General features: G+C 36.3%; 1 protein-coding gene across 4 annotated transcripts in view; it reads left to right on the top strand.

Moving 5' to 3' along the window:
* Positions 1–486: 486 nt before the first annotated feature.
* POT1 (protection of telomeres 1) overlaps positions 487–23686 on the top strand; it is a 90252-nt gene continuing 67052 nt past the window's right edge. The window contains exons 1-4 of one of the 4 annotated variants that reach the window (XM_058529267.1): positions 487–526; positions 1336–1520; positions 8341–8428; positions 12178–12269. In XM_058529267.1, the coding sequence (XP_058385250.1) occupies positions 1398–1520; positions 8341–8428; positions 12178–12269 (303 nt within the window). In that variant the 5' untranslated portion in view covers positions 487–526; positions 1336–1397. Of the gene's footprint in view, positions 574–1335; positions 1521–6890; positions 6964–8340; positions 8429–12177; positions 12270–23686 lie in introns of all 4 variants that reach the window. The other 3 variants (XM_058529294.1, XM_058529276.1, XM_058529286.1) reach the window with 3 other exon arrangements.

The raw sequence follows: 23686 nt of genomic DNA, 5'->3' as shown, positions 1-23686 counted from the left end.
AAATCGCATTACTCACTAGGGGACTTTTCTCTTCGTCAAACTGCATTCGGACGCTTTCTTCCGCGAGAAGAGAGCTGGAGGTTAAACGAAGGGTCTGACCCACAAGAGCTTCCAATCTACCTAACGGAATCTCAGAGCCCGCCCTGGTTCTGGAAAGGCGTTTTCTTGGTTAGAGGACTTAGGAATCGCGCAGCGTACCGCCCCCGCATCCCCTGGAGGAGCCTCCGGCCTCGACCGCCGGAAATTGACAGGGGTCGGGGCTCAGGGGAGCGGCGAAAGTTCCGGGCTGATGCTGTACTGCCGCCCGACGCTCCCTTTGGCGCCGCACCCTCTACGTAGTCCGTGAAACTTCCCGGGCATCTTAGCCCTGGGACCCATCACCCAATTTATTCTCCGCGGGCGCGGGAGCGAGGGGCAGTTGATCCCTGGCGACCGCGTACGCATGCGTGTGACTGGGCCGCCAGCGTGCGTGTGACGTCACGGGCGCGCCTGTCTGATTTCTTCCTAGTTTCTCTCTAGAGCGCGGGTGAGTGAATTTCCGAAGAAGTCTGGAGTTGGTTGCGTGGGTACAAGGTGGGTAGGGACCTGAACAGGTGTTGTAAAGAGGCTGATTTCGTTTAGATCAAAATTTGGTATAGTTATTGCAGTGAAACCCTTCATACTTGTCTTTATCATGAGCCTGCTGTGTTCAGCATCTTGCTTGGTGTTTTCTGAGCAGCTGACTTAATTCAAGTCCCCGCCCTCACAGAGCTCAGCTGGCTTGGGGAACGTTGGTGCGCACACGTTAAAATTAAATATTGAAACTAGTGCGTGTCCCAGTCTAGAGGTTTGAGAAATAAGATTGAACTTACAATGCACAAGTTGTCATCAATTCAGTAGTCGTTTCTTTCGATTGTATAGGGGCTGGAGGGAGGAGGCAACATATATTTTGGAGTAATAAGCTTTTGGTGCATAATTTGTGTGCACGATATTACAACGGCCAAAGGGATCGAAAAACGAAAACAAAACTTTTCAACCTCCCCCTTCCTTCCTCAATAGCTTGTACATTTTAAAGTACAGTGGTAAAGGCAGTTGTTAGTGTGGTTTTCACAGATCTGAAAACTGGTTTTTAGAGGTACTTCTTTAAGTAGATAACTAAATAGAAAAGGGTTGTTTCAGTGCCTTGGGAGAATGCTTGATCCTTGTAATAAAATTATAGAATAATCCCCCCTCCTCCCGTCACCCCACAACAGTGATAACTAACTTAAAGGAAAGGAAAAGCAAAACTAAGTCAAAGAAGCTTAAAGCAGATTGTTGGTTACATTTTGGATAAAGCACTGTTGTTTGTGTTTTCAGCAGCAACCTATCAACTTCCCTAGTTGAATTTGCTTTGGACAGCACTGTGAAGCAGATCTGATATGCCACTTGAATTAATAAAAGAAGTCAATGGGGTGCCTGAAGTTGAGCCGTTAAGTAAATTACACAAAGTAGATTTCAGATCCCTACAGCCAGGTTGTGATTATAGCAAGAAATATATCCAGGTAAGAATTTTCATAACTCAGAACAGTGATCTTTTATTTTTAGCAGTTGCACGGCCATGTATATGTGCCTAGGTGTGGTTTTTCTTTGAATTTCTCCTGCTTGTGGGTAGCTTTTTGGATCCTTAAGTCAATGTTTTTTATCAAATTGGGAAATTATTGGCTAATATTTCTTGGAATTATTTTTTTCTACCACAGTATTACTCTTTTCTCCTTCTGGATGTTAATTACGTGTATATTTATATGTTAGGCTGTTTGATATTGTCCCACGGGTCTGCTCCTTTTTCTTCAGTATTGTTTTTTGGCTGAGAGGGATTTTCAGATTGAGTAATTTCCATTTACTTATCTTCAAGTTCACTGAACCTTTTTTCTTCCATATATAATATTCTATTATGCATATTTAGTGAATTTTTCATTTTAGTTATTGTATACTTAAGTTATGAACTAAGGAGAGTGATGGGAAAGAGGTGAAGGTCTTATTAGTAAAATAAGTCTGATAGTAAAAGAAAGAGAAATAATCCTACATTTCACTTTTGCCCTTCTAATCAATATTCTCCATATAGACATTTATCTTTTACTCTTTTGTTTTCCATTTTCCTCATATTTTATTTCATATGAAATAAAGTTTTATGTATTACAGTTGGTCTTCTCTATTGTATTTAAATTCTTATCAAATACTTGTTAGTATTCACAAACTCAGTTTGCATTTGGTAGATTAGCATGATGTTTCTTGCATACTTATATTTATTAGTGAAGTGCTATGATTTGATTCCTTTTCTTTCTGACAAATCATTAATTCTGGTTATTACTGAACTGTATCTAATTTTATCATTTTTTTATTTTGTTGTTTGATATAGAAGCATTTAAATAATATGACAGTTTGCTAATTTGTTATTTTTCTCCTGATTAAGCAGTCTCCTAAATACCAATATTTTTTTCTTTATTTTTGTTACTACTTATATTAGTGAAATACTTTTTCAATTCTAGCAGTTTTATTAATATTATAATAAACCCTTTTGAATATAAGTGAACATGTTAGTATACAATAGGGGTAAAACTAGGAAATACCTTTTACTTATTTCTCATGCTTATCACATTATTATGTGCAATGCTTATTTAAAAAAAAGACAAACTATATGATTTCTGCTCTTTCATCTATCTGGGTGAATCTCTTATTTTTCAACTGGCAGTTTGAATACTTGCATTCATTTTTCTAACCTGCAGATATTTCTTATGTTTCTTGAATTTTATTAAATGCATTTTACTGCTAAATTCACTGTTTTTAGTATACAGTTCTGTGAGTTCTGACAAATGTATAAAAATATATAACTACAACCGTAATCAAGCTCTAAAACAGTCCATCGCCCCCCAAAATTTTGTGGTCAACTGTTACCCCAATTCCAATCCCTGGCAACTACTTTTTACCAATTTTCTGGTGGTATATTTTTGCCTTTCAAGAATGCCGTGTAAGTTGAATCATACAGTATGTAGCCTATTGAGTCTGGCTTCTTGCACCCAGCATGATGCATCTCAGAGTCTTCCAGGTTATTGTACTTATCAATAGTATTCCTTTTTATTGGTGACTGGAATTCTATCGCAGTCTGTTTATCCATTCTTATCCTCTTATCCAGTGTAGCAGTATTTGGATTCTTTCTAGTTTTTTGTAATTATGAATAAAGCAACTGTAGACATTTGTGTACAGGTTTTTATGTAAACATAGGTTTTTATTTCATTTGGGTAAATGTCAAATGATCAAGTAGTTCCTAAGTGACAGTGCTTAATTCAGCTTCTAGGTTGGCCTGCTGCAGTTCAGTAGATTTGGCTAGTAAGGAGACAGGGAGCCTGAATGGATTTAGACAGCAGGCAACATGAACTTCCTGTTTGCACTGGTTCCCCTTGCCTCCTCAAGTCCCATGGGGGCATACCCAGGTTCCTACTGTGCACACTAGTGTTTGTATCCCTTCTGAGGGACACTGTGCTTAGAAAACCCCCAGTCTTATAAGAGGGTGATAACATTTTTAGTATCCATATTAATTCATTCTTATCCTGAAAGCAGACATGAGATTTCTGGAGTAGAGGCCACCAATTATTACTCAGCAATAACTACGTCAATTCACCGTTCCCCCATCCTCCTCATTCAGGGCAATACAATGAGGGCCAAATGTCTTCTTGTGCTTGTAAAGGGGATTTCTTGCACTGTAGGAGAGGAACCTTGGAATTATGAATCTGGGAGTTTATATAAGTCGGCTATTCAACTTCACTCTCCCCTCCTGAGAGAGGGAGAGAAACCTAATCTCCTTAATGTAAATACATCATTGGAATGTAAAGCAATGTTTCTAGATTTCATCCATCCCTTATTGAAATGTGGAGACATAACTGCCCCTGGAAATCTCTCACTATACAGTCATCCTTTAACTTCCAAACTTGTTCTTTAACTCAGGTTCCGTTTTTCTTTGCTCACTTTAGCTAAAGACAGGAACAAATTGCTTATGACCTTTCTAATAGAATGACTCCTCTTGTAGGTAAAACTGCCTGCATAATGTTTAACTGAGGGCTACGTGGTCAGCTGAGGGTGTTTTCTTAAACACTTGACTGTTTCTCATAACTACCCCTAGGAGCAAATCACATTGTCTTTTTGGTTAATTTCTGCCTTTCCCTCAGGAAGCACAATCTCAAGGGCATACATGCTACCCTTGGAGACAAAGAGTTTACAGTTGTTGGGGGCTCCTCCAAGAAGAACATAGCTCAGTCAGGCAGCACAGGTTGACAGGGTCACGTGTATGGTCTGTCAGCTGGTAAGCCTTCAGGTCCCCAGCTCAGTCCCAATAATTCAGTTTAATCCTTGTTTTCAGAGAGATCACTTGAGGGCAGTTAGTTAAATCTGTCCTGCTTGTCCAGTTCATTTCCCCTACAAGTTGTGGACGATATTTGGAAGTATCTTACATGGAAGGTACAGGAGCTGGGCCATGCCCTGCCGCCTCTAACCGTGAGGTGGGGGGTGCAGTTAGTTTACTTTCACAGCTCCCTACAGTTGGTGAGAGCAGCCCAGTGCGTTTTCCTTTGGGGTGAGGAGAAGGCTTCTGGAATAGTTATAAAATACAAAGATTGTTAATGCCTTCCTTCCCCTAGACCTCCTGATGTCTGAGTTACTTTCTCAGGCTCTGGGCCCTTCCCCAGGTGCTAGGGATCTTTCCCTTGGTCCCTGGGTTTTTTGCTCTCTCTCCATTGTCCTGAAATCGACGTGTCCTGATCAATAACTATAATTTCACATTTCTTCAGTCATCTCAAACTCTCACCCAGATCTTTCAGTTGGTTCAGGTGCAAGAGTAACAAAAGCACCTACTTTGAGTTTAATTTGATTAATCTAATTTAATCTGATTGTGGTTCTCGATTGCTTTGTGTCTTGGTAGTGTGTTCTTTCTTGCTTTTCTGTATGCCCGTAATTTGTTGTTGTAAGCTGTACATCTTGTGAAGGGCATGGAAACTTAAGTCAATGGTTTTTATTCCTGGAAATGTGCAGGCTTTTCTGCTAGGCCTTTACTGTGGTGTGTTGAGTTAATCTAGTCCAGAGTTGAGCTGGGTTGATTTGTTGTTGCTCTCGTTACTTCAGTGCACTACAGGTTTTAAATTCCTTTAGTTTGTATTTAGGATGGGGGTCTGGTTGGCCAGAGGGTTTTTCTGATTGTCTTCCCACCTTTAAGTTTTAGGTCTTTCCTTTGTGCTTTGCCTCAGATAAGGTCCTTGTGCTTCTGTCCCAGTAGTAGACCCTGGTACTTTTTACTAGACACTTGTCAGCCTTGTGATGAGTGGATGTCCTCTATTCTGATTAAGCCTCAGTCTTGTCAGGCAATGTGTCCCTGGTCTTGTGGTTGAGGCCTTCTCAGCCTTGACTGTAGCTGCAGGTCTGGCCTTTGCACCTATATACCTATTCCTGCCCATCCTACAAGGGCTAGAAGGTGTTTTTTTCTGTTTTCCCTTCTAGCTGCAATGGGTTTTCACCAAAGCTCTAAGATTCATAGTTTTGTTGCCCTTCTCCCAACAGTTTAAGGACGTTCTTCTGAAAGAAAGATAGGGAAGATCCATGCAGGGTTTCCTGCAGTAACTGCTGCAGCCGTTGCCTGCCTTCCTTGCCTGAATCCGGTCAGGTTTTTGGAGAAGAGCTTGTAAGTGGGTGTGAATTCCCCTTGTGTTTGCAGCTCCCACAGGCTCCACTAGCCCCTACATGGCCTTTAGCAACTCGTTAAAAATGTAAGATGAATTTTGCTTACAGATGTCAGGCAGCATTTGCCATTTACCTCAGGTAAGCACGTGCTTACCTGCCTGTCTCTCATTGGAGGTTTTCTCTTTCCTTAGATTTCTGGTTAGTTTATTGCCTGTGACCTAAACTCTCTTGTCTCCCATCTCTCATTGGAGGTACTTTCCTTTTCCTAGGTTTCTGGTTAGTTGGTTGCCTTCTGACCTCAACTCTAGTGGGTCAAGAAAAATTTTGAAATTTGCACATTGTCCATCTTTCTGTTGTTCTTTCCAGCTTTCTGGAACTAATTCCTTTCCTTTGACTGAATCATTATGCACTACTGATAGCTGTATTTTAATTTTTTGCTGATTCCTATGTTACTAGTAAAATTGATGTATGAAGATAGTTGTTATTTTTTTGTTGGCTATATCAGACTCTGGTATATTAGTGTGAGAGTTATACATTACAGGATCTACTTTTAAACTTTATTAAATAAATTATATTTCTGTGTGGAAGTTTTCAAAGAGCCCTATAATATGTTTGTTCATAGAATCATTAAATTTTAGAGCCAGAAGAAATTATAGAAACTATCCAGATTAAATATTTCATTTTATCTGAGACTGATTAAATAACTTTTTTAAGCTGATGGAGCTGTTTAGTTACAGAAGCAGAACAAAGACTGAACTGTACTTGTGCCTTAGTCCGTTGATTTGTCCACACTGTCCTTATATTTATGAGATTATCATTTTGTACTTGTTAATTTTTCTTTAATAAGTTTTCATTTCTTTCTAGGAGCCAACTCTTCTTTTTTTTCTTTAGTAGAGAACAATATTAGGTTACAATGAAGCTGAAGTTGAGCTAGTTCATCTTTATCTATAAAATGAGCAATTGATAATATTTAACCAGTAAGATTGCTTAAGAAATTAAATTATGAACCTAAACTATTTTTAGGCCCTCAGATTTTTCTCTAGAAAAATCACTTTTGTGTCTCAAAAATAATGACTTGAACACAGTACTTTGATTTCTTGAAAGATAAAAGTCTATTGCTTTTAAAAAAATTACTCCAATTTTTACTTATATCTTGGTGTTACATTAAGTTCTTTTGGCTTTTCTATGTAACTATTTTTCTCTCATTTCAGGGAAAACTTTCATATATCTCTCCCTTATCTAATGGTGGAAACAGAACAGCTGTTTTGAAGATTAGACTACAAGGTATATAATATAATAAGACCATGTCTGCTTAACTTTTTGCCCATAATCTACAAATAGGTAATTATATATATGTAAAATTATATATATTAATTATTTATATTATATAAAATTTTATATATATATAAAATTATATGTATATACACACAAGCACATAAATGATTTCTAATGGGTAATACATGCACAGGAGTATAAATATCTGTGCAATGAAAAGTTAATCTTTTCCTCACTGAAGTTTTCTTTTCAATATCTGTTCTCTCTTTCCCTCCCCCACTGCTTCTATATTATTACTTCAGATTCCTTTAACCTCCTGTCTAGACTATTACGGTACCTAACTGGTCCCCCTACTTCTGGTTTCATTAACATGTCCTAAACAGTTTAGTAAATTTAACTTTGCTAAAACGCTGCTTTCAGCACGTTGCTTCTTATCTAGGTGTAGTTACATGAGATAATTCCTTCTCCCTAGAGACCCTCAGATAATCCTGGTAAGCTAGGAAGAGCTACCGTCGAATATTTGGGGAACAAAACTACTGAAATTAGTTTGAACAATGGTCTGTAGCAGAGAATGGATATTAGTGTGAATCTTTCTTTTCTTGTAATGATTTTGACTGATTTTGGTATCAGAGTAATGCTGTCCTCATGATAAGAATTGTTAAGCGGTTCCTCCTCTTCTATTTTCTGGAAGAGTTTGTCTAGAATTGTTATTATTTCTTTCTTAAATGTTTGCAGAATTCACCAGTGAAGCCAACTGTGCCTGGAATTTTCTTTAGCTTTTAACTCTAAGTTAATTAATTGATATAGGGCTATTCTTTAATTGATATAAGGCTACTCAGGTTATCTGTTTTTTCTTGAGTAAGCTTTGATAGTTGGTGTTCTAAAAGAATTTAACCATTTCATGTTAGTTGTCAAATATATTGGCATAAAGTTATTTGTGATATATTTTTAATATGCTTTTAATGTTGGTAGGATCTGTAGTGATGTCCAGTTTAATTGATTTGAAGGTTTATGACTACTCTCTATTTTTTTTCCTGATCATTCTGGCTAGAGATTTATTTTATTGATCTTTAAAATCAGCTTTTCTTTTCATTGATTTTTCTCTATTTTTCAGTTTTCTGTAACATTTTCTTCTTTGTTAATTTGCTGTTAACTCTGATCAGTATATTAACTTCTGGTATATTTTTCAAATCTGGAAGTTCATCTTGAGTTTTTTTTGTATCTTCCATTTCTCCTCATTGTGTTCATCTTTTCTTCTACTTTCTTGAACATGTGCTTTTAATAACTATTCTGAAATCCTCTCTGTAATCTTACTATCTCTTATCATTTCTGGAGAGTGATGTCAGCATCATGGCAGAGTTGTTCCCTTTGTCTCTCCCCTCTAAGTTACAACCAGTAACATCCATTGACCAACAAAAGACTCCCTGCACATCACCAGATCGCCTGAGAGATCCATGCATCTATATATCTGAAGGTGAGTGGACTGGACCTCTGGGAGGCAATGGAACTAGGAGAGCAGCTCCCTCCCCCTCTCTCCGTGGCAGCAGTCCAAAATGCAAATGTTCCTGGTTTCAAGGAGCACACCTCAGGCCAGAGGCTACAGGAGCAGACATGGCACTTGTGGCTTAGCCCCTGTCCTCCCCTCCCCCTCAGCGTTGGCAGGTGACACCCATGACCTGAGGTCCAGGAAACACAGTGGTGCTGGTGAATCAGCCCCCTCCCCCTCCCTAGGCAGCGGCAATTCCATCCCTGTTCTTTCTAGCAGCAAGGGCTGCATCCAAAACATGGATAGCACTGACAGGGGTGGTGCTCCCCTGACTTGAGGTTTTAAAAAGTACACCAGTGTCCACCAGCAACCAGAGGCTTCAGGAGCAGCAACAGCACTCACAGCTTAGCCCCTGTCCCTCCCCAGCAGGGGCAGGTGGCATCTGCGATCTGAGGCTTGAGGAGCCACAGCAGAACCCATGATCCATCCCCCACTGGCGGCATCCCTGATACTGGCTCTACCAGCAATGGGAGTTGCGTATAAGACCCTGGGCCCCTGGCAGTGACAGTGATACCTATGAACTGAGTGCCACTGGCAGCAGTGCTGCCAGCACCCCCAGATAACCTGGGAGCAGCAATGCACATGGTGCATGGGGCCTCAGCACCTGAGCCCACAGAAAGTCAGTCGGGGAACTTGAGACCCAGGAGACCACAGAAGCAGCAGAAGTGCTTGCAGCCTGATGACCCCAGTGATGACACCCGAGTCTGCAGTGCCATTGTAAACAGCAAGGTACCAGCAACCTCGGAGGCACAGGCAGCACAAGGAGGGTACTGAGGACACCTCTGGTAGAGGCATTGGAGGGTGAAAAGTGTAGGCTCTCAGATAAAACCAGAAGCAGCTCAGAATCAAAGTAATCAAAGCATTACCCAAATAAGAAAGGTGTTTCCTACCACAAATGCACTGGCAGAGGATCAGCTCAAGCACAGTAACTCATCAAGAACTACCATAACATGGTAGAACAGAAAGAAAATGAAAACTCCAGAAACCAAACTTCAAGTCACAGAAGATTACAATCTAACTGACAGAGAATTCAAAGTAGCTGCCATGAAGAAACTCAACGAGTTACAAGAAAACTCAGAAAGACAGTTCAGTGACCTCAGGAATAAAATTAATGAACAGAAGGAATACTTCACCAAAGAGATTGACTCTCAAAAGAAAAAACCAAACAGAAATTCTGGAGATGATGAACACAATTAATGAGATGAAGAATAAAGTAGAAAGCATTGGGAATAGAGCAGACCATAAGGAAGAGAGAATTAGTGAGCTTGAAGATAGAAATCTAGATATGATTCAAGTGGAAAAAGAGAACTAAGACTTAAAAAAGGCAGAAATTCTGTCATTCTGAGTTCTTTTCTGTTGATTCATAACCGCCCACCCCCCTTGTTGTGTGTTTGCCTATTTTTCCTTTTTGCGTGGTTGGTAATTTTTTACTGGATACCGGACATTTAGAATTTTATATTATTGAATGTTGGATTTGTCATCCTTTAAATATTGATTGTCTTTGCTTTGGGATACATTTAATTTTCTTGGAGTCAATTTGATTAGCTTTTTTAGGATGGGTCTAGAGCAGCCTTTATTTTTGGGCTACTTTGGCCTTATCACTGATGATTCTACTTTATGCCTTGCATATAAGGATTCCATTCTGGCTGGTTGGAATAATTCCCAGCCCTGTGTGAGTCTCAGAATTGTTCTGCCTATTCCTTTCAGGTGGTTCTTCCCCTTCCTGTGATACCTTCCTCCTGTGCACTTGGAGATAGTGCTCCGCCAAAGACCTGAAGGCACCCATCTTCAGATTTCCAGAGCGCTCTATCTGCACTGCTCTCTTCCTTTCAGCACTCTGTCCTGCAAAGTCTAGCCCCCTTGGCATCCTCAGATCTGAACTCTGCTGAATTCATTGAGGCTGCTGGGCTTTTTTTAACTTTTACTTCTGTTTTCTGCTACCTGGAAACTCCAGGAAGTAAGCTAGGGCTATTGCTTTGTTTTCCTTCCTTCCTTCCTGCACTTCCTGTTGTCTAATATCTGAAAACTGTTGTTTCCTTAGTTGTCTAGTTGTTTTAAGACTGGAAAATAAATCCAGTCTCTGTTACGCCATCATGGCCAGAAGCACCTCTGATAGGTCATTTAAGATATTAAAGAAGTGTGTTACATTTTGGTTAGAAATCACTGTTTTTTGTGTTTGAAGAAAATTAGTATTTCAATTTATGTATATACCTGTTTTAAGGAGTTGCATTAAAGAGGTAGGTGAAAGGAAGCAATAGGAAGCTACATAGTTGTTTCACTGCTGGCTGCCACTAGACCTAGTAGAGTAGCAGATTCAGGAGTTGTCAGTCATGCAAAGAAGACTGCCTGTTTTGGAAGGATTGTTCATGTACTTCATAGATGCATGAAAATCTGATATGAGGGGCCGGCCCGGTGGCGCAAGCGGTTAAGTGCGCGCGCTCCGCTGCGGCAGCCCGGGGTTCACTGGTTCGGATCCCGGGCGTGCACCGACGCACTGCTGGGCAAGCCATGCTGTGGCGGCGTCCCATATAAAGTGGAGGAAGATGGGCACAGATGTTAGCCCAGGGCCGTCTTCCTCAGCAAAAAAAAAGAGGAGGATTGGCGGATGTTAGCACAGGGCTGATCTCCTCACCGAAAAAAAAAAAAAAAGAAAATCTGATATGATGGCAGTTTTTTGGAGTCGTTGCATATTTGTAAGCTGATATGAATGAGACTTTCCTCAGATGATAATAACAGAGTCTTAGCATTTGGCCCTGCTTCAGTGATTATAGGAAATGACCTCTGGAGAATGAAGATTAGGAGATTCTTTCCCAAAGCCTAGAAGGTACAAATGAAGTTATTTGTAAAATGTTCATTCCTTATTTCCCAAGTAATTTTCATTTTCAAAATCACAGACAGCTCAGTCTTTAACTACACACGCTCTGCTCTTTTACTCTTCAATATGTAAGTGCCAGGGGAGTAAACCACACATTTGTAGATTAAAACTTAATGATAACTGTAGATTACTAGAAGTTCAGTAAAAATGGAATATTTGACTGGGGCCGGCCTGCTGGCATAGTGGTTAAGTTTGTGCTCTCTGCTTTGGCGGCCCGGGGTTTGTAGGTTCGGATCCCAGGTGCAGACTTACATACCACTTAACAAGCCATGCCGTGGCGGCGTCCCACATGTAAATAGAGGAAGATTGGCACAGAAGTTAGCTCAGCGATAATCTTGCTCAAGCAAAAAGAGAAAGATTGGCAACAGATGTTAGCTCAGGGACAATCTTCCTCACCAAAAAAAAAAGAAATATTTGGGAGGGTGATATGTTATACAGTATAAAAATTGAATAATTAATACCTTATTCAGTTTCTTTCGATTATAAACATGGGAAAAGAAAAAGAAAGTGGTCATTATGTGATGTTAATGTGGTATTTACAGAAATTTGTAAAATGTATTATAGTTGAAGATGTTTATAATTTTGGTTTTAATGCCTAGTAGCATTCTGTACATTGTTTTTGCAATACTTAAAATATTAGACTAAACTAGAAGTGAATTATAAACATTTTTATTCTTCTTCATAATTACATTTTGAAGTAACTGTAGTTTTTAGAATGTAGTTGTCATCAGTTTTCTTGTGTGTATAAAACTGCTGTATCTAATAAGTATTTTTGTCTGTATATGTGTGTTTTTCTCTATAGAACAAGAAAATTCAGATTCAGAGATCAACACCATCAATGTATCATTTTTCGGAAAATTAGCAAAGGACTGTGCAAGAGTTTTCTATGAAGGGGTAAGATATTTTCATATTACTTTATTGTTTTAGAAGTAGGTTTAGAATTATTGATGATGCTGTAGTCATCCTGTAGACCTTTTTTTTAGAGATTCATTATATGTTTGGAGTTATGTAAAAATGATACTTAAAAGTAAACATCTTTAAAATTGCAACAATCCTAAGGGGTCAGTAAAATTTATCAAGACATAAAAAGGGACAATTTTTCCTCTCACTTCATTTTAATTTTTAGTCTTCAACAGAATGTCTTAAAGATATATATATGTTTTCCCCCTACTTAATTAAAAAATAATTCTTACTAACTGAAAAATAGTATGATCTATAAGTCTGTATATTTGTAATATTTTCTTATGGTTGTTTTAAAAATATGTGCCTGCTAAATCCTCAACAAGATACTACCAAACTGAACCCAGTAGCATATTAAAAGGAGTAGACACCGTGACCAAGTGGGGTTTATCTCAGGAGTACAGTTTGGTTCAACATAAGAAAACCAATCATTGTAGTACATCACATTAATAGAGCAAAGGGAAAAAGCAAATGATCCTCTTAGTTGATGCAGAAAAGGCATTTTATAGAATCCTACACCCTTTCATAATCAAAATACTCAGAAAACTAGGAATAGAAGGGAACTTCCTCAACATGATAAAGGGGAATTATGAAAAACCTACAGCTCACATCATACTCAATGGTGAAAGACTGAAAGCTTTCCCCCTAAGATTAGGAACAAGACAAGGATGCTCGCTTTCATTGTTTCATCAGCTGCTATTCAACATTGTACCATAAGGTCTAGCCAGAGCAATTAAATAAGAAAAAGAAATAAAAGACATCTAAATTATAAAGAGGTAAAACTGTCTCTGTTCTCAGATAACATGATCCTATATTTGAAAATCCTAAAGAATCCAGAAGAAAGCTACCAGAGCTGATAAATGAATTTAGCAGTGTTGCAGGGTACAAGATCAACACACAAAAATCAGTAGTGTTTCTATACACCTACAATCTGGAAAGAAAATTATGAGAACAATTCCATATATGATAGCATCTAGAGGAACAACATACCTAGGAATAAATTTAACCAATTAATTGAAAGACTTGTACACTGAAAGTTAAAAACATTGCTAAAAGAAATTAAGTAAGACTTAAATAAAGGAAAGACATGCATGTTCTCTGGTAGGAAGACTTAATCTTGTTAAGCTGTCAGTACTACCCAAAGTGATCTATGTATTCAATGCAATCGCTATCAAAATTTCAATATTTTTTGTAGAATTGGAAAAGTTGATTCTCAAATTCATATGGAGTTTCAAGGGGCTCTCAATACCACAACAATCCAGAAAAAGAACAACAAAGTGGGAAGACTCAGGCTTTGTAATTTTAAAACTTACTACAAAGACACTGTAATCAACAGTGTGGAAATGGCATAAGGATAGACATGTATAGCAGTGGAATAGAATTAAGGATCAAGAAATAACCCTTACATCTATGGGCAGTTTATTTTTGACAAAGGTACCAAGTCCACTCTGTAAAATGATACAGCCACTGAGTAAAACAATTTGGTGGTTCTTCAAAGAGCTAAACATAGAATTATGGGATGACCCCTACCAGGTATATACCCCAAAAAATTGAAAACAGGAGCTGAAACAGATACTTGTACACCAATGTTCATTGCAGCATTATTCACAATAGCCAAAAGGTAGAAACAACTCAAGTGTCCATCAGCAGATGAATGGGTAAACAACGTGGTATATACACAATGGAATATTATTCAGCCACAAAAAGGAATGAAGGTCTGATACGTGCTGTATCATGGATGAACCTTGAAAACGTGCTAAGTAAAATCAGACAGATGCAAAAGTACAGCTATTTTATGATTCCACTTATATAAACACGCAGTATAGGTAAATTCACCGAGACAGGAAGTAGTTTAGGGGTTACCGGGGGCTGGGACTGGGTGGGGAGAGAATAGGGAGTTATTAGCTTAATGGTTAAAGAGGTTCTATTTAAGATGATAAAAAAGTCTTGGAAATAGTGGTGATGGTTGTATATCATTGTGATTGTAATTGATGACACTGAGTTGTACACTTTAAAAATGGTTAAAATGGCAAGTTTTACATTATTTTTATTTTGCTTCAGTGAAAAAAATGCATGCCTGCTATGCAATATTTAAGCAGTTCAGCTACGTAATAGAAAAATGAGAGACCTTGGTGACTGAAGTCCTCTAGAGTAGCACCATCCAATAGAACTATTTGCTATGATAGAAATGTTCTATGTCTGTGTTGTCAGAATGGTAGCCACTAGTCATATTTGGCTAATGAGCACTTGAAATGTGGCTAGTACAGCTGAGGAACTGAATTTTAAACTTTTTATTGTTTTAATTAATTTAAATTTAAATAGTCACATGTGGCCAGTTGATACTATATTGGACAGCACATCTCTAGAGATTAACCACTGTTTGGTGTATAATCTTATGGATTTTTCTGTATGTGTATTAAAATGATTTAAAATTAATTTTCTTTAAGAATCATATGATCTCTTTGATGTTAATTGGAGACCCCCTAGATATTTGCAAAACCAGATTTGGCAGTTAACTAATATTGAAGCATGTATACCTATTAAGTATATTGTTGAGTCAGCAAGAAGTCTCCAAATAAGTTGTTTAGAGTTAGGCAGAACTTCTAAAATAATATTGCAGAAATCTTAGATATATGGTTTCAGTCCTTTTTGATTTGTGGTCGTTACTAAGAAGTAAATGACATATGGGAAAAACTCTGATTTCTGCAAAACCACAGAATCAAATGAGATTGTCTGTACGTACTCTCTTTTTCATTTACATTCATTTAGGTTCAGTAAAGATTTTTTAAGGGTTGATGTTTTGCTAGACACTGCTAGTCTCTGGAGAAACCAAAATGAATAAGACACAGTACTTGACCTTATGGAGCCCACTCTCTAGTCTAATGGAAAAATCACTTAATAGTGGTAACTATAACAGAGCTATAACAACAGCATCAAACAACTGAATCTGCCTGGAGGATTTGGGAAAAACATCTAACAGTAGGTAACTTTGTTTTTTAGTGGAACATTGTACTTACTAGTCTTTAAACTTTTTATTATGGAAAATTTCAAACATATATATAAGTGGTGAGAATTACATCATGAATGTCCATATACCCATTATCTAACTTCAACAATTGTCAACATACAGACTTATTTCATCTGTTTCATCATCTACTCATTGTACTGCCACAGATTATTTTGATGCAAGTATCAGGAATTATATAGTTTAAGCCATAAAAATTTCAGTATGTGAAAGAAGTACTTTTAGGAGAAGACTCCTAAAATTATGCATATATATGTGTATATGTATATACACAAATGAGTACATACCACAGTACCATTATATTACTGAAGTATTAACTTCAATTTTTTAAAATCGTGAAATATCAATGTATTCATATATATATACACAATCTATGTATATCTATATGTCTTCCTATCTATATGTATACACACATAAACACACAATTTCATTATTATGCCTAAAATAATTTGACAATAATTCCTTTATATAATCAGATATCAAGTCAGTGTTCCAGTTTCCCTGATTATCTTATAAATTATTTCTCAATTTATTTTCTTCTCTCATGAAGAGACTAAGGTAGGGAAATCAGTGTGGAGACTTTACAGTAATTTGAAAGCTATCCTGGATGTATAAAGACCAAAACTAAAGCATTGGTGGAAATGGCATAGAATTGATTAGTTGTGCGTGTGTGTGTGTGTTTGTGGGTTAGAGAAAAGTGGTTGTCAGTTTTTCAGACAACACTTATCGTTTAAGTCTGTGAGAACATTTGCTCCTTAGTTCTGAAGTTGAATTAATCCTGAGCAGTAATGTTTCCCACTTTTTTCTACATTAATGAATATTTGAGTAAAAACAGCTGTCCTTGGTTATTACCTGTTCCCTATAAATTTTGTTAATCTAGCATAGCATACGTGTCTGATGTTCATTTGACACTAGGAAATGCATTACCTAGGAAATTGAACTCTGTCACTTTGGGGAGGAAATCCCCTATCAGTATATTCTTATCCCTTAAGATTTTTCTTAAAAAAGCATTTACTTCTATATCCTAAATTATTTAGGGAAATATTGCAGCAGATTACTGCCATAGCAAAAAATACAAGTTATAGTGAAATGGTTGCCCCAAAAAGTCAGCTTTAATCACAAAATTCTCTTTTGTTGCTGGTGTCATCAAAGGAGCACATAAATATGTGGATGGTGTGGAAATTTATGGTAAAATTTGGGACCTTCTGATTTTTCAGGTCAGAATATTTGTATTCTTAACTTTTCTTAAAAAGGCAAGCTTGAACACTCTCTTGCAATCCTTTTAAAATACTTTCTCTTCATTGACCAGCTGATGGGATCCTAGAGGTCAGTATAGTATCTAGTAATTGGTGAGTGAGTTGTCTAGTTAGGTGAATACCTAAATAATTGTAACAATGCTGGGAATGAGGAGTACGTCCAGGACTGATAATCAACCATTATGCACGGGTATATGGCTGTACTGGCTGTTAAAATTTTCAAATAATTCTGTAGAGAATGGTAAAAAGTTGTTTGGAGCTCTCCAAGACCTTCTCGCCATCCAACCCAGGGAGCCCTGATGTGAAGAAGCTTGGCACTCCCCTGCCCCCTTCCCTGCACGCTCCCAGCGTGGGGAGGGGTAGGAGAGACCTTGCCTGATGTATCTAGTATAAAGTGCAGGTGTTGGGTTATCTGACAATTCTGAATAGTTCTGGCATACTATAGTTTCAGAAATCTTGACGATTCATAAATAATTCAGTGAACCTGAGAAATGGTACTATTTTTACAAAACCTGTCTTTGGAGTCTAGAATAAAGATCCATTTCAAGGAAACTGTCAGAACATCTACTTTTTGTTTTTTTTCTTGTACAAGAATTTTGGGAATAGATTGCTGAATTCAAGTTTTGTCTTTTTTGTTAAAGCTTCTGTGAAGAGGGGCTAAATCAATTGTTTCTTAATTTATAACTTGAACAAATGAAAAGAGAATCATTGTAGTGAATTTTTTTCCCCTGTGAAAAGCTGTTATTAAATCAGTGATATATCTTAAAATCTTTAGAATTTGAGGAAATAAGATAGTTGCCATGTAATTCATGTCCTAAAACTCCTAGGACTGTTCATTAGACTGTTTCTCTTGGAATGATAACTAGAGTAATTTTAGATAGAATTTGAAAATTTGATTGAGATACAGTTTTAATCTAGTTGGTATGGCACAGCAAAGTTCCAGAAGCAAATATACTAAAAAAAGAAGTGTTATATGATAGTCGGCTTCAGGCCATTCAGGTAGGGTAGGACTCAGTAGCTCTATACAACTCTTTTGATGAGGCACTTTTGTGGGTGGCTCCAGTTAAAGACCTGTTGTCATTCCTATTATTATTTCTATTATTATTATTTTTTTCCTTGAAGGCATAACTTTATTTCAGCTTAGTTAAGATAATTAATATTCATGATGATAGTTCTGAATTATTGAGAATTCAGTGTTTAAGAAGAAAGGAAATCATGCCATTTTTTTAAAGGAAGATACTCCACAGAAATGATGAGAGAGAGGGAGAGAATATGAATGGCAGTGAGAATATTAAGTTGGTTTAACAGGGGAAGATTCACTTATTTAGAAGGATAACTTACGTGTCATTTTTCCTTTGAAGTATAAAACAGTTTATTTATTACAATACTTTGTTGAGATAGGGGACAATGAAAAAAAAATCAGTTTAATTTGCGTGTGAATACTAAGCTATAACAGATATTTTCTCTGACTCCACATCCTTCCAAAAAAAATCATACAAACAAGTGCTATTATTAACAGCTTCCTTCCTCATTCTTCAGGCTGCTAGGTATGCATGGGCAAGTTTTGCCTTAATACATTGAATTTGCAATATTTAGTTTTCATAGATTATAGAATATACGAAGCATATATGAAATGTAGTTTCATGTTCTTATTTCACATGAACTTTTTAGTTTCTGTAAAGACGTACACTTTTAACATTTTTAGAGATTTCATGGACCTGGCCCAGGAAATTTTAATCTACTTCTTTTCAGCTTGCTACGATCATTAAAGTTGCCTTTCCTTTCCTTCTCTCCTGATATTTTTTTTTAATAAGTAAGACATTAAACTATCTACTTCAAATTCCTGCTGGGGAGAAAAGGACATTTTAATGCATGATCAGGAAGAAGCTCTAGTCTTCTGTTTTAAGAGTCAATTAGCTATAAAACTAAAGCCTATTTAATTTTTTGTGAAAGGACCAGTAGTTTGTAGATGAAGATGAGTATCCTGGGGTGCAGGGATCTCCAGTGAACCCCCAGCAGTGTATAGATTGGCGAAAGAGGTTCTTGAACCAAGTAAAAGTATATGTAAGTGTATGTATGTATGTATTATTTTTTTTTTCCTCTGAGGAGGCCATCCATAACTTACATCATTCTCAGAGAGATCCGTGAACCCATGATCATCAAGAACTGCTTTTTAAGGACAGAATTTCATGTGATTCTATCATGGTATATAGTTAAGTTAATATTGAGCTCCTAGAGTAATTAGCTCTGTGCCCACATTATGCAGAAATAATAATAATTTGATATTAGAAATTGGTAACTTATAAAAATCTTCCTGCATTATTTTTAGAAAAATTTTATGTTCATGAAAGTGAAATGCTAATGTGAATTCAATATTTTAAGTTCTCTTAGAAAATTTTTTGAAACATTTTAAAAAAACAATGCAAAAGTATATCTTTGAGGGAAATGTTCTAGGTAGAGTTGGTAAGAGAGAGGTGTGTGTGTATTGTATTTATTATGTATATATTTTTAAATTCATTTGACTTAAGCGCGTGGATCTCTTTTATCTTACACTTCCTTCCTCCACGTTACTCCTGCAGTGTGTCTGACTGTGTGCTTGTGTGTGCACATGCACATGTGTGTTTATGTTTTTTGGGAGGTTCATAACTTTTAAAGAGATTTTCTGGCTGGCATGTTTGGATGTTTTGAAATGGAATGATATAAAGAGATTGTAAATTCTAATTTCTATTGATTTAAGGAGATTAAAGAACTTCTCTGTTTCATCTCCTGTGCTTTGTTTATTTTGAGTAGTTCAATAGCAGATGGTAAAGGCTATATGTAAGAGGCTGTTAGGCAGATTTTGCTTAAGAAATGGGTAGTAGAAAACATTATTTCTTTTACAAACATTTATTATAGCTAGCTCCTAATGTTTAACCAGTTTCTTTCCTAATCTTTTCTAAGAATATTATATTACATTTGTGTGGAATTTTACGGATGCAAAGTCCTTCCATATATGTTTATCGTTTGAGCCTTTAGTGACCCCCTGTGACGATGGTCATTAGTACCCTTACAAAGATAACCGTTCTAAGGCCCAGGTTTATCAGAGGACTTGTAGTAAGTGAAGAATCTACTTTATCTCCTCAACTATATTCTTTTCCTGCCTCAGGATATATTGTGGACTTGAATTAGGTCTTGCAAATATTTGGCTTAGAAGATTTTGTTCATCTTAATGTGGTCATGGCTTTAAAAACATTCAAGCAGTATGGAAGGGTGTAAACGGAAAAGCAAAAGCCTCCCCACTCCCTCTGAACCCACTCCCATTGCCTGTTCCCCATTGTTAGATAAAACCAATGCTATGCTTTTGTTTGGTATCCTTCCAAAAGGATTTCTCCTGATTTGGTATCCTATCCTTTTGGTATCCTTTTGTGTATCTATATATGTGTACTTATGTATGTATATGTGTATCTCTATGTTTGTGTGTGTATATATATAAGCTTATGTATGTACATTTTTCACCAAATCACTTTATACTATCCATGTTTTGTAAATTGTTTTATTTTACAACATATCTTGGACATCTTAGAGAAGGGTTTTAAAAATAAATACATTGTATTGAATATTACGGATCTGTTTGCTTATATTTTAAATACATTTTTATCTTTATCCTCAAGATTCTTATATTTATTAAATTCTTATTTGAGAAACAGTATAAAAAGGTTATAATATAATGAATTAACAAAACGTGTACAATATATTAGATATTCGTATTTTACCTAACCGACATATGAAAGGTCTTTTCTGCTATTGAAATATATTTTAAATAGGTATTCATTAAAATAGAATAGAGCTATACTAGCTAATTAGTACTTGTCAGATAATAGAGGATGTTAATAATGGTAAGTTAAGGTTTCTCCTGATTAAAATGTAATGATGAGAAGACTGCGGTCACAATTATCTTTAAATTCTTTCTGGGTTTAAAATCCACGAATGCTGATCATTTGGGAGGTCCAATTAGGCTATTTATTTTAGAGTTTATAGTATTAAGGTTAAAGATTAAAGTAATATCAAAGGTAAGACTTTTTGCATAAGAGAATTAATTTTCTAATTCAATTCTTACACCTTTCTTCTTTGTCACTTGCTTGTTGCCTTTAGGTTAGCTCTATATTTGAATTAAAAGAAGTTCCTAAAACATTAAAATGAATTTTAACAAAATTTTAATTCTGGCTTTGCTAGACTAATGATACTGTTTGCAGGAATACACATGCTCTGATTGACCCTTCCTCCATATGAGGCATTTTTTTCAGTTTAGCTTTCATTTCAAGTAAGTTTTAACATTTAATATGTAGATATTAAATATGAGGAAAGACTTTTCCAAAGTATTTTGAAAGTTTTAAAAAATATTTTATCACAAAACTGTCAAAATTATAGACATTTATTAATACATTTTTTTCCCATCCCTGTTAAGATTTAGTTGTGACAGAGGAGGTAGAGTAATGCCTGACTTGGAAGTCAGGAGATCTGGATTCTTGCTTTGATCTATAGCTAATTAGCTGTATGTGACCTTAGATTATTCATTTATCCTCTCTGGCCCTTATTTTCTTATCTGAAAAATGAAGGTGTCTGACTGCATGATGTCTAAGGTCCCTTGAGTTCTAAAATGCTAAGATTCTATGAAGTAAATTTTGTAGTAGTGGTGCAGTTTATTTAAGATTTAATGTAGGTAACTGTAGTACATATAGATGTGAGTATTCATATATTTTGTTATTCGTTTCGTTGTCCAAACACTTGTTGAATGTTTTCTGTCTTCTGCTGTGCTAGATGTTAGAGACATCGTAACTGAATAAGACAGTTATGGACCTTGCCATCATGAAGCTGTTCAATGGGGAAGAGTGGAATTAAATGACTATCATGTAATTAATTATTTTATCCAGATGTGATATGTAACTAAGAAGATTGAGTAGCAGAATGAGAAAAGAAGCAGAAAGAATGAGCACAGGGCTATGGGAAAGTGGATCAGTAAGAGAGACAAGTATATACAGAGACCTTGAGTGAGAATCCTGGTATGCTCAAGAATTATGAGAGGGCAGAATTCCAGAGTGAGTTACACAGTATGTGGTTGGTGAGATGGGTGGGCATCAGACCATATAGTGAATTGCAGGCCATTTAAAGATTTTTGTTTTTATGCTATTATTACACTTATTACTTCCAGTTATATCGTTGGTGTTACATGATCCAATAAATGCTAATACCCATGAAATACATTTTTTATATTAGAGAAACATTTTCTGTCAATCACTACACTATCAATGACATCAGATCCCTGGCTTCTCCCTGTACCTTTTCACTCTTTAACAGTGTTTTAAAATATGATAAGCTAACAAGATTTGCAAGGTCAGAATATTAAAAATTACTTAATGCCTGCTAAAGTCAGATAAGTATTTTTCATTTTGGATTATCAGTTTCATATTTTCTGTGCCCTTTTCCTGCTCATTAAGTGTAACGATTTGAGAATTTTTAATATATTATCTATTAAAAATTAGCAAATATATACACTAGTCTTGTGGTTTACATTTTTGTTGTTCACCTGTTGATTTGCTTCTTATGTCACCACTGATTGTTCTCTTCATTAGGAGCTATTAGCATGTAAAAAGCATATTTGTTAATATGCAAATAAGTTGTTTGATTTTTTTTTTCTTTTTAAGTTAAGTGTTGATTTTTTGAGGAACATTTGTTTGTGTTAAAAAGACCTGTACTGATTTCATTCATTTTCTCTGAGACTGGTTTATGGTAGAAATATTCCTGTTGGGTAAACTAAACAGGAAACTGTTTAATGACAAGGACTCACTCTTCCTAAGGCACTGTGACAGCATAGTACAGACACAAAAGGGAAATGAGCCATTTGCTGGCATCTGAGTATCCTGAGTTAGTTCAGAGATTTCAGTTATACCAAATGTGTTTTCACTTACATAACAGTCATGCACAGATATTGATAAAGCCTTGTCATTTTTAGTAGCGTGTTATTCTTCTCAAGCTGGTTTCCTAATACTTTTTTCAGCAGATTGAGATAAACACCTGCTCTGGTATATCAGAATATACTCTTAGCACCCAACTGTGTAATTCCCATTCTTATCTGAATGTCTTCAGTATGTTCTTCTCAGAAGCTTAGAACTTAGAACAATGCATAGTAAATCTCATTTTCAACTCAATCTAATGAGTGTTTATCCAAACTAATACTGCCTATTATAAATTTGTCTTTCTTATCCTCTGTGTGTTTGAATTAATTTAAAAACCATTATGATTTGTAAATTCATGGGCACTGAATCCTAAGAGTCATTCGTTTTTTTCCCCTCTTGTTTAGATGTGTTCTTCAATTTTTACCAGTATTAAGTAATTTATTCAACAGATATTTGTTGACCACTGACTATGAACAGAAGCTTCTGCCAGTCACTTGTATGGAATACACAGATGGATAAGACCTTATTCTTAGTCCCAAGGATCTTACAGAGTTTTAAGGGCATTAAAAACATTAAGAAAAGTATGGATAACACACAAAGTGAAAAATATTAAAATACTGCCTAGGAGAGCTCAGAGGAAGGAGGAGAGAGAGAATCTAAAATAGACCTCACAAGGGAGAAGCATTTATAGTCCAGACTTTAAAAGACAGATAGAGTCAGATATGTGCAAAAGAGAAAAATACTATTTATTATTAGTGGGGGCTCAGAATAAGCAAAGAATATATGTGAAAAGGCGCTAGGCATGTAAGAGAATCTGATCTGGATAGTATTGAATGGAAATATATAGAGATAAAACAGGCAATGTCAGTTGGGGTGGGATAACGGAGGGCCTTCAATGCAATTTATCTGTGTATGTTCAAATATAAGTTCATGTTCATAAGTATAATAAACACATTATTTTTCTTTTCATAAAAAATACTTTTGGTGGTTATTTCCATTTTGCCGAATGTGTGCTAGAGGGAAAGTTGTAATTGTTTACTGAATTGTGTTGCTAATGTTAAAATAGAACAAGCCTTTTGAAAAATTTTGTCTTATAAGTGTTGATGTCTAGCTTTTAGTGATCTATTCTCTTTATTT

This window comes from Diceros bicornis, chromosome 3 (assembly GCF_020826845.1).
Source record: "Diceros bicornis minor isolate mBicDic1 chromosome 3, mDicBic1.mat.cur, whole genome shotgun sequence".
Lineage (NCBI taxonomy): Eukaryota > Metazoa > Chordata > Mammalia > Perissodactyla > Rhinocerotidae > Diceros > Diceros bicornis.
This window is presented reverse-complemented; position numbering and strand designations above follow the sequence as displayed.